At 43.3% G+C, this 17,394-nt stretch overlaps 2 protein-coding genes across 7 annotated transcripts in view; one reads left to right on the top strand and one right to left on the bottom strand.

Moving 5' to 3' along the window:
• The window catches only part of RALBP1 (ralA binding protein 1), a 37,912-nt gene extending 34,047 nt beyond the window's left edge, over positions 1–3,865 (top strand). For all 3 annotated transcript variants that reach the window (XM_069853875.1, XM_069853877.1, XM_069853876.1), the window contains exons 7-10: positions 231–338; positions 1,138–1,259; positions 1,667–1,790; positions 2,064–3,865. In XM_069853875.1, coding sequence (XP_069709976.1) covers positions 231–338; positions 1,138–1,259; positions 1,667–1,790; positions 2,064–2,327 — 618 coding nt within the window. In that variant the 3' untranslated portion in view covers positions 2,328–3,865. The remainder of the gene's footprint in view (positions 1–230; positions 339–1,137; positions 1,260–1,666; positions 1,791–2,063) is intronic.
• A 6,727-nt stretch (positions 3,866–10,592) lies between these two features.
• The window catches only part of PPP4R1 (protein phosphatase 4 regulatory subunit 1), a 66,700-nt gene continuing 59,898 nt past the window's right edge, over positions 10,593–17,394 (bottom strand). For all 4 annotated transcript variants that reach the window (XM_069853873.1, XM_069853871.1, XM_069853872.1 and 1 more), the window contains 4 exons: positions 14,687–14,807; positions 14,458–14,592; positions 13,328–13,469; positions 10,593–11,624 (listed from right to left, as the gene is read on the bottom strand). In XM_069853873.1, the coding sequence (XP_069709974.1) occupies positions 11,461–11,624; positions 13,328–13,469; positions 14,458–14,592; positions 14,687–14,807 (562 nt within the window). In that variant the 3' untranslated portion in view covers positions 10,593–11,460. The remainder of the gene's footprint in view (positions 11,625–13,327; positions 13,470–14,457; positions 14,593–14,686; positions 14,808–17,394) is intronic.

The raw sequence follows: 17,394 nt of genomic DNA, 5'->3' as shown, positions 1-17,394 counted from the left end.
CTTGAGTGCTAGGAGAAATTACTGGAAGATTCAAGGTTAACAGACTTAAGAAGCATTTTTTTTTTAACTGTCGTATGTCCCAGAGAGGGGACACACCTTCCTGAAAACTCTCAAGACAACTAAAATGATAGTAATAAATTTGGAAAATAATGTTAAAAAATATCTTTTTGACAGTAAAGAGAGTGACTGAGGAAGCTGACCTCTTAACAGCCGTTCTCTTTCCCTGGCAGGAGTGTGAAACAAAGATTGCACAAGAAATCGCTAGCCTTTCCAAGGAGGATGTCTCCAAAGAAGAAATGAATGAGAACGAAGAAGTTATAAATATTCTCCTTGCACAGGTAAGTGTCAGGCATTTACTTGTTTGTCTGCTGGTATATTTTTGTTCTCTATCTTCCAGAAATAATAGAATCATATTTTCTTGTTCCATATCTTTCAGAAATACTAAATACACTTTTGTTCCTTCTAATGCAGTGGGAAAACCTTAAAGAGGCCTCTCTGTCCATTAAAGGCTGTTTTAATGGTAAATAAAGCAGGGAAGGAATGCTGACTGCAGGAGCGAACCCAAAGCAGAGGACTCTCAACAGCAGAAAGAAAGACCCACTGTGCAGCAACAACAAAGTAGCCTTTGTTGTTAATGTACTTAGAAAGCACTTCCAAATCTAAGCAGTTTTAATACCACTAACTACATTCCTGGTGATCAAACGAAGTAAGGCAACTATTTTGGCTTTTTTTTTGCCTTCCTTCGCTTCTGTTGGTAGCTTTGATCTTCTCCCGGCTGTACTTCCCTCCTTGTAGCTATCTTCAAAGACGTATTTCGTAACAATTTTCTTCTAGTTATTTAACTGGTTAGCCAGAGCTTTCCCATGTGATTTCAGGAAATAGGCAGCCAAACATGCATGGATTTGGTACATCATCTCCACAGCTCTTCAGCACAGCGATCACCTTCAGGATTCAGAACAGACAGCATTGGTTTTGAATTTACGTTTGCTTTGAGGTCTTGATGACTCGGGGTTCAAAGCAGGCACGCTAACCACTTCTCCTGAAAAGATTTCAGAGCACAGCATCATCTCCTACTTTATCATATGTTTCTGTAGAACGTAAAGCGAAGGCTTTAAATGAACTTATTGGTTGTTGCAGGAGAATGAGATTTTAACTGAACAAGAAGAGCTGGTGGCCATGGAGCAATTTCTGCGGAGACAGATTGCCTCGGAGAAGGAAGAAATAGATCGACTTCGAGCAGAAATAGCTGAAATACAGAGGTAAAAGGGAGATCGCTTACACCAGGCCCCCTGCCTGGCGGGGCACATTCTTTGATGAAAAGTACTTCTGAAGTAATACTCGAAACTACACTTAAAAGCTCACCCCATGAACGTCACAGCTGAGAACCACCCCTTTTTACTGAAATCTCAGCAACTTTGGACCTTTTGGGATATTTTCTGTTAGTATAACTATGGAACGATGATCTAAAGGAACCTTGACCCTGGGCACTAAAAATTCCCCCTAGGAAATCACTGGCATTTTAAATTAAGCTTTGAAAAGGGACTCTGATCTTGTTTTTAAAACCATTGGAGATTATTCAGTGGATGTAAGTCAGCTCTTTTACGCAGCTCTAGTTCTGGGAGGCTTGAGGAAGTGTTTAAATCGCAGTTTATCCTTGGTGTTTCAGTCGCCAGCAGCACGGCCGAAGTGAAACTGAGGAATATTCTTCTGAGAGTGAAAGTGAGAGTGAAGATGAGGAGGAACTGCAGGTCATTCTGGAAGATTTGCAGAGGCAGAATGAGGAACTGGAGGTAAGATTTGAGTTTGAGTATTAATTGCTACTCTTCTCCTTAGCAGTTACTTGATTTTGTCTGTGCAGAGATGTTTGAATATGTGCACACTGGTGACTCTGCAGCCGTTTTGCTGGGGCATAACCCACGGGCTCTGTTTTTAAATCACTGTTGTGTGCAAGTCATGCTGCTCTCTGGTTTAACTGCAAAGCTTCAGCGGGAGATGTTAAATGGCCCTGTTAGAGCAATTTTCTGTCGGTAGGAGCCCTGACATTTGTTATCCTTGTTTACAAGATAAAGAACAATCATCTGAACCAAGCGATTCATGAGGAGCGAGAGGCCATCATAGAACTGCGCGTGCAGCTCCGGCTGCTGCAGCGAGCAAAATCGGAGCAGCAGGTGCAGGAAGAAGAGGAGCCAGAAAAACGCGGGGGTGTTTCTCAGCAGCAAAGAGACAGTGTCCTGGAGACAAAAGCAGCCAAAGAGCAGCCAAAAGCAAGCAAGGAGCAGCAAGTCAAGCCATCGCCAAGTAAAGACAGGAAAGAAACTCCAATTTGATCAGGCTCCTTAGATATGCATAAAATTAACTGAACTGTGCAAATTACTGTAATTTGAGTCAAACTGCACAAATTTATTGCTGGCTGTGTACATTCTGTAAAGAAACTTTTCTTTTAAGCCCTGGAGACTTCTGTCTCTAATACTTGTGGCTTCGACTCATCAGACTCAGGTGAGTTTGGAGAGGCCAGAAGAGTTTTCCAGTTAGTATAAGATTATTTCAAGACTGGTTTCCTTCAGGTGATTTAAAATTATTCAGTAACAGTTTTGTTTTAAACCAAAATCATTATTTACATTCATTGGAGCAGAATTGGAAGATCTCATTTTCAGTAAATAAACAAAAACTCACCCACACTTACTAATTATTTGCCTTGTGAATCTATTCATCCTCATTCACTCTTATTTCTGCTTATTAACCTAGTCACTTCTTGCTTGTGCCTTTGATGCCTTTCTGATGCAGATTATATACAAGGGAGCTTTAATTTTATTCTGGGGTGGCTGAAAAGTTGGAGACGACGGGGTGTCGCATTTGCCTAACATGCCCTTAAGCTTCAGTTTTGTTCTGAGATGTACCGAATAAATGTAAAAACTTGAGAGATGTTATTTATGTCCCTGTATGATGGAAATACGTTTATCAAGAGCTGTTCATGTCTCTTAGCGATGTAGGTAACCCATTTGCTCATTTATAAACCATCGTCATCGCACCTGTTTAAGAGAGGCCGTGTTCACACTGCTGCCATATAGCTGAGAGCTTTTTCTACATCCATTTTAAATGTTTCCAGTCCCTTGGAGAAAGCCACTGATGGATGCTTTAGGCAGGGACGGGGGTGGGTGATGTCACTGTAGGTAGATCCGCCTGACCAAGCAATACAGCATTTCCATTGGCAGAAAAGCAAGTCACTGGTGTTTTCCAAATAAGCCTGAAGAACGATGCCAAGGGGAGGCACGGGGGGGTCAGCAATAGCCTCAACTCGGGGCTTGCTTTTGGTTTGGCTGTTTTACTGCTTCTGCCCATCAACAGCCTCCAGCCACGCTGGCATCGATAAGGGCCGTGGAATGTTTCGGATACACTCCCCAGGCTCGTTCATTTACAGACAGCAAACTCCACAGAGTGCAGATACCTTATTTTTTAATCTGGATATTTATTTTCAGCACCTGTTGGATGCGGTTGTTAGTCTTTATCTATTGCACTGTTGTGAATCATTGGCCATGATTTGATTTTTGTACAAATAATGCTTTGATATGTTAGAGAAAACAGCATAATATTTTTTTAAAATTTGGGGAAAAAAGTTTATAAACACAGATAATATGGTCAGATGACAAATGTAAACTAAAGCATTCTCCCTTGCCTTCGTTACATACATTTTATATTTGCTGGCAATATTTAAATGGTTTTTTTGTTGTTGTTTAATTCACACTAATTCCTATTGAATTGTCGTGGATTTTTCTAATGTTCCTCAGACAAATCTCTTAATATCAGTTAACTTTTATTTTGTTAGGACTGTATTTATCAAGCAAATAAATTCAACAGCCATTTGAAAGTGGTTTCTAATTTCCTTCACACCGTATGGGATCTGCCTCTAACACAAATGAATTGTTATTCTTAGGCCATTTGGGCTTGCGAGCAGCTCTCTGAAAGAACAGTCTGCAACCCAGTGTCATAGAAAGGTTCCATAATGTAGCTGAAGATCAAATTTAATTTGATCAAATTAAAGATTTTAAGACTTTGATTCTTTCTTAATACAGATATTTCTCATGCAGTCTTACAGCGCCCTTGAAGCGTCACCACTGAAGTCCTCAACTCAGGTGGAGTTGCTGCTCCTGCAGTAACGTAGCAACTGTACCCAGAAATTTAAGTTCCAAAACACATGAAAGATTGTTCTTCGAAAGAAAATTTCAAATGGAGCATCCAGTGCTGGACAGTTAGGGAGAGAAAGTGCGGTAGTTCAAGTCAAGTCATGCGTGTGAGTCAATGCTGGCCCCGCTGATGGGATGGCAGCCCAACAACGTCCAGCTTGTATGAGCCACATGCAGCAGCACAACCTCTGTCAGACCCTTTGGACAAACCACCAGGTTCACTGACCTTTACTGAAATGAAGAAATGGGCCCACAATGTTAATTCTGGTGTTCTGCAATTAACAAAACCTTTGTGACAGTTCAGTGTGGCCCATGTGCTTCCCTCTTGAAAATGTGTTCCCACCAGAGAATTCCTTCAGGGAAGATGGAGGATGACAACACAGGGGTCAGTGTTTTATAGTCCTTTGCAACACTACCCTGGGACAGATTTCCTCAAGTGAGTCAGTCAGAACCCCCGAGGGGCACAAAGCACCCTATGACTACACAGCCAGTGTGATTGGGACGCAAACCTGGTTTGTGCCAGCAGGAGGTTGTTTGCACCCAACTGCAAACATGACAGTTTTTATACTCCCTGAAATACCACAACTGTACAATGAACCAACTCCAGACATCTTGCAGACCCAGCATGTTTTTCCTCTCAACCGAGCCTCTTTACTCTAAAAAATAGCAGCCTGAAGGGAACTGTTACTCCCTGAATGGTTGAACAGGCTGGGTTTTTATTAATTTATTGGGATAAGAAAGAAAAGAGAAAACAAAGAGCAAGCAGTAATTCCTCAGGCGACGTCCCTATTACACGCCTACACCAACTTACATCCAACACCGTGCCGGACTCCAGCCGCCTTCCAGCTTTCCTGGGCTCAGCGTTGCCCACCCTGGGTTTCTGATGCCAGCTCAGCTTCCTTCTCACAGAAGCAGAAGCTGCCAGTTCTGGTGGGATTCTAAAAGGTGGCCTCTGCAGTGCAGTGAGGTGCTTTGAAAGCAGGGTAGGGAGCACAGTCCTACAGGGAACCACGAGGGGTTCTAGAAATTAATCAGCCTTTATGATGAAGACCTGACCGTGTAAGACTGTTCCTCTTTCAAATAAAAGAAGTCCCAGGCCAAGACCCCTGCTGCCCCTCCAACCCCTCCTGGCTGCGCGTGCCCAGTGACCCCTGCCAGGACAGACCCCCCAGGCCACTCTGTGCCTCCAGCTCAGTGCTGGCACAGCCACTGCTGCCCCTCCTGCGCACAAGGGAATCTGCTCCCAAGTTTCAGCTGGAGTTTCTTGTGTTGCTGACTATCTTAGCACAAGTAAGTTCTGCCAAAGGATTATGCTGCAATGTATCTGATATAAACCAGATGACCCTACTCCCATGCACTAGAATTTCTTATCTGAACCACAAAACACAAGAGTTCTCATTACAGTGAAGTTACGGCGCAGCCCTTGCTGCCCTGCCCTGTCACTGGCCGCACCCTCTGACTACAGGAGAGCCAGAACAGTGGCCGACAGCCCTTATACCGCTACTGACTGTATCCAAGAGGGTAGCCTGTGGGGAACAGAGGAGAGCAGGCATCAGCGAAAAGGCCAGGACTAAAGGTCTCTGCATCTTAAAATTTCTAATGTCGTTTTGACTTGTCACTGACCCCTCCCTAGGATACTCCCAGATGCTCCCCCACGGCCTCCCACATCAGGGGTGTTCTCATCTCCAAAACAGGAACACACCAAAGGCCACTGGGGAGACCAACCCATTGTGAACTGGTGCTCAGCAGTGTGGGCCTTCACCTTCCCAAATCCCTCCTCTCTGCTGGATGCCCTGTTCCAGGAGAGGAATCACAGCACTGTTCTCCCCCACAGGTTAAATGCCCCTCACTGGAGCCGGCAGCACAGCCCTGCGTTGCTACAGCCCAGCAGATGGCTAGGGAAGTCAGCAGTCTAAGCATCATGATTTGTCAGATGGGAATACTGCATCCAAGATTCACGCACCAAGGAAGGCAGTTTGCTGACAAGAGGTCTGCTGGGAGTCCTGATGAGCTCCTGTTGCTGCACCCTCCCTTACACAGAACCTCACCCTGTACTGCGAGCCACTGCCTGTTTTATCACAGTGGGGGGCCTTGAGGCAGATAGGGGAAGGACAGCTCTGCTCAAAGTCCTGCTTATTGGGAACATTGTCAGGCACAAAACCCCAGAAGGGGGCCAAAAAAAGAAGAAACAAACAAAACAAAACATATCAGTAAGGCAACCAGGAGAAACAACTGTGAAATAAATGAGCAACACAAGAGTAATGACCCAGCTCCCATCTGAGCCTTTGCTGTCACTTTCCTCAGTTTACCTGGGTTCCGTCTTGCATAGGAAACCTGGACTGACTACAAAAATAACTGAAACGCCTTTTGATGTTCAAGCAGTGCCCTCTCCTCCTCTCAGCAGCATTGTTAAATGCAGGAGTCTGCTCAGTGCCTTCATTTTTCAGACAGGATTCAATCCCCCCTGCAGGCAATCCTTCCAAAATGTCACCTGTACAGAAACATTCCTGCACCTCTGCAGAAATGTGCCAGGCTACTTGAAGCGGACTGCGATCAGAGTGCTGTGAGAGATTTCAAACATCTTTTTACTTGTCTCTGCTAAGTCACGGTGTATTGTCCATTCTCGACAGCAACTGAACCCTAAAATAATACCATTACCTTTGACTCTTATAGAATCATAAAGGTTGGAAAAGTCCTCTAAGACCATCCAGTCCAAACATCAGCTCAACACTACCATGCCTACCAAACCATGTCCAAAAATGCTACATCTACGCGTTTTCTGAACACTTCCAGGGATGGAGACATGACCACTTCCCCAGGCAACCTGTTTCAGTACCTCACCACTCCTTCAGTGAAGGAATTCTTCCTGAAGTCCAATCTAAACGTCCCCTGGCACAACATGAGGCCATTCCCTCTTGTCCTGTCCCCTGTCACTTGGGAGAAGAGGCCAGCTCCCTCCTCTCTACAAACTCCTTTCAGGAAGTTGTAGAGAGCCATAAGATCTCCCCTCAGCCTCCTCTTCTCCAGACTAAGCCCCAGTTCCCTCAGCCGCTCCTCATAAGACTTATGCACCAGGCAGAACTCTTGCTTGTCAGCAAATGGTGTTCCTTGGTGCAGAAATCTTAGAGGCAATACTCCCATTTGTCACATAAAAATAAACCCCCCTAGTCCAAGTAAAAAGTAAAGTAAAACAAAAAGGCAGCGTCTGAAAGCACTCTGTGTTGGGGGAAGAGGTGGTGGTCACGGATATCTAAAATAAGCTTTCCTATCACAGGCTTGTATTTTTAAGGTGTCTATCAGTGTGTCCCAACTCTGCACATAAGGATTTACTTAAATGTAATTTCCGTGTTGTCCAAATGCCTACACAGGTAGGCAGACGAGCCTTTTCCATCTGTATCAGAGAGGGGAGAACTGACATGAGAGAGCACATAGAGTAGAGAACCAGCTTTTGTCCATCTGGCTTGGACAATTTCTCCCATCCCACCAAGAAAGAAAAGTCCCTGGGATGAAATCAGGTCAGAAAACATGAGCACTGCACGTGTTTCCACACCAAAGGACAAGGGAACAAAAGGAAAACTTGCCAATGGCAAGGAACCCAATCAAAGTGGAAGAGAGTGTCGGAGCCACAGGACAGGCTTCGCTGTTCTCCCTTTTCTGCCCATCCACTACCAATTCCAACCAGCCATCTCTGAGCCCCGGCCGCTGACAGTGCAGAGGAAAGGATGAAGCACTAACAAGTAGGTAACAAGTAACAGAGAGGATAATGTGATCCATTGAACGTGAAAACCATCAGAGCCAGACCTACACTGGCACAGGAGGATTGTCAACCTTATGCAAACTTTTATTTCAGCTGAGCTGAAATCACCCTGCTGTGCTGCAGTCTTAATGAACATCCAACTTTGTCGACAGCGCCAGGAATTTGTGCAACAGCTATCTGGGACATTCAAAACCAGCAAAAACTGATTTCCAAGCATCAGTCTTGGTTAAAAACAAATGGCCCTTGAGAAGGTTTCAAACATTTGCCAGTTTTATTGGTGTGAAATCTGCAAGAAAGCGTGGCAAGGAAATGGCCCTACCAAATCCCAATGGGTCTCTGGGAAGGAATATCTGAAGACAGAGAAGCCAGTGTTAAAAACAACAAGCAGGAGAAAGGAAGACAGTGCTGTAACCAGGACTTGGGGAAAAGGGGATTTCCCATGAAGAGGCTCCAAGATGAGGGAGTCAAAAAATTAAATGGAAACCAACAAAAATTGCTTGTGGAGGAATGATGTGGTACTTCACCAAGAAGAGGAGAGTAGACTTACAATACTGTTTTGGGGAAACTGTGGACCAACAGGTAACAATTTGGGAACCACCTCACCTTCTGCTCAAGAAAAAAGGATTAAGCTACAAAGCTTGAATCTTTCTTTAGTGGAGACTACAGGAGAGAATTCACCAGAATCTTTGGCTGTGTTCCTAGGCAACACCCCACAGAAGAGACAGCTCCTTTTTTCATCATCACTCAGAACAGAGACATGTTTCCCCAAACTCATATCCTTAGCGACAAGTTGAAGCTGGAATTACTGGCATCACTAACACTGCAGGCATAAGAAAATTCCCTTTCAGAGTTGAACAGAGACCACATCCCTCAGGCTGTAGCTCTAAAGCCGTTGGGCAATGCTGAGAATCACAAAATGGAGCAGAAAAGAGGGAGACAGGTCATGTTGGGTGAAGGAAAAAGGAGAAAAACTCCTCTTTCCGGAAGACAATCATCATTTGTTACATGTCAGGGGAATTCCAGCATTCTCCAAGTGAAAACACTCCATCTTAGGAAAAGTTTCAAACCCTCCCTTAAAGCTACACGCCTTCACCAGTACTGAAGAAACACAGAACAGAAAGAACTAAAGCATTCAGATCTGTGTCATTTTTGAACTTAGAAGTGTCTTACCTTTAAATAACTAGAAAATACATGAAGGGATCAGATAAAATACCTGAAGGGAACAGGAATGCTTTATTTTACTGGACTAGCGGAACAGTATGTTAGGGCAGTAACAGAATTAGGTTAGGACATGTTCATTCCAGACTCCAAACACTAGGTTTTCTTTTAAACTCCAATACTTGGCCAGTCACAGTTAGAAGACAACCCAAAGAATGCTCCGGTCTGAACAAAGAGCTGATCCCAGTCACCGCAGAAATCACTCACGTGACCCAACTGCAATTCAACCCTCATTACAATGAGGGAGAGAACAGACAAAGGGATTTATGTACCCCGAGCCTCAATCCCTGATGGGATTTAGGAACCCTGAATGCAGAAATTGACGGGACTTAAATGCGTATTTCTAAAATGTGAATAATCTGGCCAGGAACCGGACTAGTTCATTTCAGTTTTCTCTTTACGGCAGCAGGGAGAGCTCAGAAATTCTCTTGTTCGAAGAGATCACTGCTTTCTGGCAACCTGCTGTCACCTAGACACAGTGCCATCCCACTGCCCAGTCCTCCAGGGGTTTGTATGCGATTTCTGAACAGTTATTAGAGAACATGAGGAACAGAAAACCTGACGAGAATATTACCTATACTACAGGAACTTCTGACCTGGGCATATAGCTGCCTTTCCAAATTCAAAGCCAGTTTTGAAAATGGACAAGAAAGGACAAACTTGTGGAAAATAAAAAGGCAACAAATCCAAACCACAAACCTTAAAAAAAACCAACTAAAAAACCCCAAAACCAAAAACAATTCACCTCCCACCCCCACGAAAAAACCAAACCCACAAAGCTTCACAGCAGACAGAGATGACTCTGTATCTTAACCACCTCCATTGACCATGCTCAGGAGTAGAAAAGCAGGCCTTCAGAGAGTAAATAGCAACTTTGTTTAATGGAGAAAAAACTGTAGAAGACTATTTTTCCAAGAAAACAAGGGGGAAAAAAAAGGCACCTGCCTGAGGCTGAACTTCTAGGGTACCAAGCACCTGGCTGATAAATGAAAATGTTCTGCTAAAATACATCAAAGACGAGCTGCCATAAACCATTTCTACCTCCTCAGGAAAATAAGCTTCACGTACTTCAGGTTCAGCAGGCTGTAGGAAAGGCAATTTAAGCAAGTTCCACTGGAAGACACAGGGGGAGATAACGGTATCAGTAATTTTAAATGAGAGGAAACCAAAGCAGTCAATGGGCTGAAGGGCATTTTGAGCTCAGTTTCCTGTAAATCTGAACTGAGGTGAATATTCAGATATTCTTCAATAAAGAAGCAACTTCACGCTGCAGTGACAGGTTCCTAAGTTCAACAGAGATGCTTGAAAGAGAATCTTGCAAAACCCCTTCCCCCTGCAACAGCCATCCAAGTGTAAAGAACTAGAAAAAGAAAAGGCCGCTTAAATTTAAAACTTATTCTTTTAATGTCTTAAAAAGGTCACAAGATTGCTTTCAATCTTATTAATAAATTTTATTTGGACAAGTAGAGAACAACTTGTATCACAACAGCTTTAAACAACATGATTAAAGACTGCAGCACTCCAAGGAGGCTCACAGATATGTACAGCATACGAAGAAAAAAAGTTGCACCTCAGAGCCGATCATGATCAAGTTAAAAATACCTGACTTAAAGTACACGTGCTAATAAATTTCCTTTAGGTCATGACCAGCATGAAAATAATTAGGACACAGGTACTCAGCACAGTTTTCTGCTAATGGATACAGCAATATGCTGCATTTAAGGATTAAAATCAAATTCTAGTTTAGTGTTAGCACTGAGCCCTTAAGAGAAATCCAAATTTCTACTTTTCCCCATTTACAAACATCAAAGCTATTCCCACTTAAGGGTGTGCTCAGCTGCACACAAATCAAGTCCTTGAACGATAAAAATTTTTAGATCTAATACTGGAGGTCTTACGTCCCGGTATAAATTTGCCTTTCTGGCCATTTCATCTATCAGTTGCTATAGAAAATACTTGCTAAGTTAACTCCTCAGGAGAAACAATGCAGGTCTCTGAAAATCACATCCTTTCTACAATGAAAATGATCTGCCAATTCAAGTTTCATTTGTTCAGGAAGACAGAAGATTTAAGGCTTCGGTGGCAAAAATAATCCTCTGAGCAGTGTTTTTTCTAAAGTCAAGCTGACACAGGCATGTTTAGATTTTCTTCACTTAAAATCCCTGGTATCTGGTTTAGGTAACATCCACCTGTTAAGTCTGGCAAGAAATCTCTCCTTCCAAAGAGGTTGTCCTAGATCAACCATTTTAGAGGCATTTGAGAATAGTTTTAATTTTTTTTAATTACAGCAACATTGAGAACTTTTTAATAAGTTGATGAAGCGGTGCTCATGGCATCATCTGCAATTTTAGTACTGGCTGGGTGTATGCTTGCAAAGTATTTGACATCACTGTCCTCATCCATTTGAAGCGCCATAATTGTTTGTTCCACAGCTTCTTGATGAGAGTTGGCAGAATTTAGAAAGTATTCTGTAAGAGAAAATGCACAAGACTTACAGGAAGAAAAGACAGCAGATACTTAAATGCAAGCCTCAGCACGCTCTCATGAGATTAAAAATCCCAGCAGACAGTGTACAGTCAAACAAGAATATCTGAACTGGCAAACAACACGCTTGTGAATATACCTACAAATTCACCTTAAAAAAAGTATAAATCATTTCACGTTTCAGAGCGCAGTTGCTTTAACAGTGCTGTTGGAGTTCAGGATTTCTAAGGTCCTTCAGTATAAAAGTAACCTGACATACTCCATGACCGAAGAGGAGACTCAGAAGGTGTGTGCTTGTATTTGTGATAGAGGGAAAAAAATCACAAACCCATGGCTGTGCCACACTATTTCACTGGCAGCCTTGCCAAATTATTATCAAACAATAAAACTAAGATAACATGAAATAAAGAGTGGAAGAAGTTCCAACATCTGACAGTTCTCATGAACTGGACAAGTTGTTCAGTTAAATAAAAGCAGCATAACTACTAACAGCTCATCGGTCACTAGGAAGGGCAATTTAGATCTGAGATTTAAAAACTTCTCAACTTTTTTTTAAATCTGTCTTTCATCATCTATCCACCATTCCTAATCAGTATCTTTGAGTCAGGGACGACCTGTATTATAAACCTACATAGCGGCAACGTAGAATGAAGGTGTTCCTTCCAGGTGAGGAACACAAAAATAACAAGAACAACAAAAGTATCAATACGACACGAAAACAGGAAGAACAGTGACAGCCTTAGCACAGTTAACAGACAACAAATTACTGCAACATCAGCTGATCCATTTTAACTCTCTCCATAAGCTTACTCAGAGCCTCCAGGATGCACAAGGCAGCTACCAATAGCCTAGTTCCCGCTGTGTTGGCATGCTTTGTGTTGTTCCGTGTTTCAAACATCTTGCATTCTTCTTTACATTTTCTGTGCCAGAAACAGCAGTCCTCAAGCCAGTGTATGGTTTTGAGGAAGAAAGCAAACAGAACTGGATGAAGTGCTCCAAGGGTGGACCCTCTGCTGGTTTACAAAACAGCGTAGTATTTCTAGTGTCATTTTCCTTTACAGTGCTTTGGAATCTGAGCACTGCTGACTCTTCCGGCACCTGCTGTGCACTGGAGATGCTTTCCTAAGCAAAGCCTGCAATTTGAAAGTTGCATGTCTAATTTCCCTGAAGACACTCCAGAGACACCTTCTTCCCACTGCTACCATAAAATATAAAAACCAACAGCAGCCATCTCTCTTCCTCAATGAGAAAACAGATGGTGGATTTGTATGGAAGGATTTTTCTTGTATCCTTATAACACAGAACATCAACAGATTTTTATTTTTTTAAAAAAACAAATAAAAGGCACTACTGAAGCTTCACAGTTGTTAGTCATTGATTTGTGCTTTGTTAGTCATTGATTTGTGCTTTCTGTGCCCTGATGATACCTCCAAAACCTAGCTCATTCAGGGAAAAGTGGTACCAAAAGAACAGGCTGGCATATGAGCAAGAACTCTTACTTCCCCAGCATTACACAAAGGTGACTCTGATACCCCACTCAGCTAAGGTAACATTCCACAGCAACAAGACTGTAAAAGCAAGAGTGAACCACATCTGACATTGTTCCTTCTTTCCCAGCTTACTACAGGAAAGTGAAGGGACAAAAAGAAATGCAATCAGCCCACTGCAACTCTTTCTGATCACTAACCTTTCTCTAAAAGGGTTTGCTTTAACGTTTTTGCCAGCAGGACTCGAACGTTTGGAACCCTGTCAGATGCCAAATGTAGTAAGTGTGGCAACAGATGCACAGCAAACTGGTCCATGGGCAGGCAGTCATCTTCAGTGATAGTCTGGCAAGAAGACAGAACCAACTGCATTAGATTTTAGCACAGTGAAGATAAAATCCCAATGCAATCAAAGCTAACAGACCTTACTACCTCCATCGCATATGTACAAATCCACAAATTTTTAAAACGCAGCACAATGCTTTCTAGCACAAAGTCACACATAATGATGTGAGTTAGGGTTGAGGAAATTCAGGCTCAGTTAAAAGTCTGCTTTATTTTCTATCAAGTCTGGCAACTTCCTTATTTTTATTGTGTTTTTAATCACTGTATAATTTGAAAACACAGAAAAGCAAAAGGCTTTCCCAAACCTTTTTTTAAGATTGATTTAGCCTTTATTTTAACTAGACAAGAATGGCCCATCTCAATAATCACCTTCTGCACCCAGACACGTCTCCCTAAATAAGCTCAAAGCTCCCATTTCCCCAAATCCTTCAGAGAACTGTCCCACTTGGACAGCAGCCACGTTGGCTCCCAGTCTGCACCTCTGCTACAGCCTCCAAATTTGACCATTTCCTTGGGACCCCAGCTAGTTTCAACTCATCTGCTCATTCTGCTGAGAATACATTGGTTTTGACCAACCTGCCCTAGCTGGCTAAGGAGAAATAGGCAACTCTTAACACTTGATTTCTAAAGGGTAACCCAAAAATGTGGGAAACTGCTGCAGCATGTTGTAAAAATTTCACTTTAAGCCAAGTAACAAAGCAGCTTCCCAACTCGGGGATTATTTTGTTGTGCATTTGTTTCACATTCAACATTACATTCGATAACTTGATGCTAATATGCTAAGCTAAAGATGCATTCATCTATTGAGCAACAGTGAAGAAAGCAGCCATGAAACCTATTCCCTTGGAAACAGAAGTTCTCAAATATTCATTAAAACAGTGTTAACAGAAAGCAAGAGAGTTCCAGCTGCCTATACCCTCCCCCTACCTTCATTCTCACCACCACACCATCCCACGATACCAAAGAGATGAACAGAAAGACATTTTACCTGGCAAATAAAGACAAAAGTTTGCCGACCAGACCATTTGCGGCATCTACAGAACTTTTCAACAAGTTCATTCATGAGGTCTACCACAAAGGTTGATGTTGAAGCCATGTACAGCTTTTTTACCATTTCACTAACCTTGAAGACACAAGAAGTAAAAGTAATACAAAAATTACTTCTGACCACCAACCCTCACCAGCCTGAAATCCTGAATTTACTTATATTGCTTTACCAGCTTGTAAGAAATCCAGCGGACAGAAGACACTTTGTCTGCACAGAGGCTGAAAGCGATAGGTCGCAAGTAGTCATAGATGTCTCTGGCACTGTACAGATCTAGAAGCAAGATCAGTTGCCTAGAAGATGGAAGAAGAACCAGAGTGTGTTATAATGAGCAGAAAGGTAGCTTTAACTGTGAATATTAACATTTATATGACAAGTTGCCAAATATGCAATATGGCCATAGTAAACTCACTGAAAAGTAAAATCTGGTTTTCAATGCCATCAGTTTGACTATGGACCATTTGCACATTTTTAATTGGCATTTACTCACAATAATGGAAAAACGCTGCATGAGCTCAAAGAATGCAAAACTAGGGGAGAGGAAAGGGAACTAAGGTGTCATTTCCAAGGCAGGGACCCTGATACTGGCTACAATAAACATGCAGCACAGCGATCCAGCAGTGAATGACACTGCCATGTGCACATACATTTGAATACCTGATAAAGACATCTCTCACACTTAACACACATACAGCTACAAAGCAACTACTCTGACTTAGTTTAACAAGTATCCTTCATCACTTAAGAATGTTGATTTATGAAATCAGTTAGCATCTCCTACTTCAGACTAAACTGGACAACTAAAGAAATTATTAGTAGTCTTCAACTTGTAATGAGTTGATTAAGATTTCAGTAGGTTGCAGACACAAGTATGTGTCATGAATGGTAGGAAATACGTCAAAAAAAGAGGCACAACAAGTTACAAGCAGTTGATTGAATGTCTCCATACCAGCAATAAGTCCAAAAAAATCCACTTGAACAAGCAAAAAGATGACACTATGATCAGTTGTTAAAGTAGGTCTCTTAAAATGCAATTCAAAAGATACACTGTCATTACAATATGTTTATTTCAGCATTCCTGCTAGAGAAGCCCTGGTCTCATGGTCTCTTCTTGACAGGGTACGTGCTGCAGCTTTGATAATCCCAGTGGCCCTCTGCTGAATTTGTTCCAGTTCATCAGCATCTTTCCTGTATTGGTACAGATGCATTTACTCCAGATGAGACCTAATGAGTGCCGACTAGAGAGGGCTAAATCTACTCTTTTGATATACTGATTTTGCTACTGTTGATACAGCCCAGGATTATAACGCCAAGACACACTTCTGGCCCATGTTCAGCCCACTGTCCTCCATGATACCCTGGGCCTTTCCAGCAGAGCTGCTCCCAGGACAGCCAGTCCTCAGTCTGTCTCACTGTCAGAGGCTCTTTCTTCCCATGTACAGCACTGGCCGCTTGTCTCTTGGTGAATTTCTATATTGAATATATGAATTTCTATATCGAATTTATATATTGAATATATAAAAAATCTTTCTATAAATATATAAATAATAAAAGGAGGACTAGGGAGACCATAAAGTCCCTATTGGATGCAGAGGGAACAACAGTGACAGGGGATGAGGAAAAGGCTGAGGTACTTAATGCCTTCTTTGCCTCAGTCTTTAATTGTAAAGAAAGTTGTTCCCTCTGTGTACAAACCCAGGAGCTAGAGGAGCAAAATGAGGCTCCCATGATCCAAGAGGAGGTGGTCAGAGCCTTGCTAGCCCAACTAGACACCCACAAGTCTATGGGGCTGGATGGGATTCATCCCAGGGTATTGAAGGAGCTGGCGGATGTACTGGCCAAACCCCTTTCCATCATCTTCCAACAGTCCTGGAAGACTGGGGAAGTCCCACTGGACTGGAGGCTGGCTGATAATGTGCCCATCTACAAGAAGGGCCGCAGGGAGGATCCAGGGAACTACAGGCCTGTCAGTCTGACCTCAGTGCCAGGGAAAGTCATGGAACAGGTGACCTTGAGTGCTATCATGAAGCACATGCAAGAGAACCAGGTGATCAGGCCCAGTCAACACGGGTTCACAAAAGGCAGGTCTTGCCAAACTAACCTGATCACCTTCTGTGACAAAGTGACTCGACTACTTGATGAGGGAAAGGCTGTGGATGTGGTCTTCCTGGACTTCAGTAAAGCCTTTGACACAGTTTCTCACAGCATTCTGCTTAGGAAACTGTCAACCTCTGGCCTGGGCAGGCGCACACTCTCCTGGGTGGAAAACTGGTTGGATGGCCGGGCCCAGAGAGTGGTGGGAAATGGTGTGAAATCCAGCTGGAGGCCAGTGACAAGTGGGGTTCCCCAGGGCTCAGTGCTGGGTCCAGCCCTGTTCAATGTCTTTATCAATGACCTGGATGAAGGCATCGAGTGCACCCTTAGCAAGTTTGCGGACAACACTAAGCTGGGTGGAAGCGTGGATCTGCTGGAGGGTAGGGAGGCTCTTGCAAAGGGATCTGAACAGGCTGGACCACTGGGCTGAGACCAATGGCATGAGGTTTAACAAGGCCAAATGCCGGGTCCTGCACTTGGGGCACAACAACCCTGTGCAGTGCTACAGACTAGGAGAAGTCTGTCTAGAAAGCTGCCTGGAGGAGAGGGACCTGGGGGTGTTGGTTGACAGCCGACTGAACATGAGCCAGCAGTGTGCCCAGGTGGCCAAGAAGGCCAATGGCATCTTGGCTTGTATCAGAAATGGCGTGACCAGCAGGTCCAGGGAGGTTATCCTCCCTCTGGACTTGGCACTGGTGAGACCGCTCCTTGAGTACTGTGTTCAGTTCTGGGCCCCTCACCACAAGAAGGATGTTGAGGCTCTGGAGCGAGTCCAGAGAAGAGCGC

The sequence above is a fragment of the Phaenicophaeus curvirostris genome, chromosome 3 (assembly GCF_032191515.1).
Source record: "Phaenicophaeus curvirostris isolate KB17595 chromosome 3, BPBGC_Pcur_1.0, whole genome shotgun sequence".
Taxonomy (NCBI): domain Eukaryota; kingdom Metazoa; phylum Chordata; class Aves; order Cuculiformes; family Cuculidae; genus Phaenicophaeus; species Phaenicophaeus curvirostris.
Note: the sequence above shows the minus strand (reverse complement) of the source record. Positions and strands in the feature narration are given on the sequence as shown.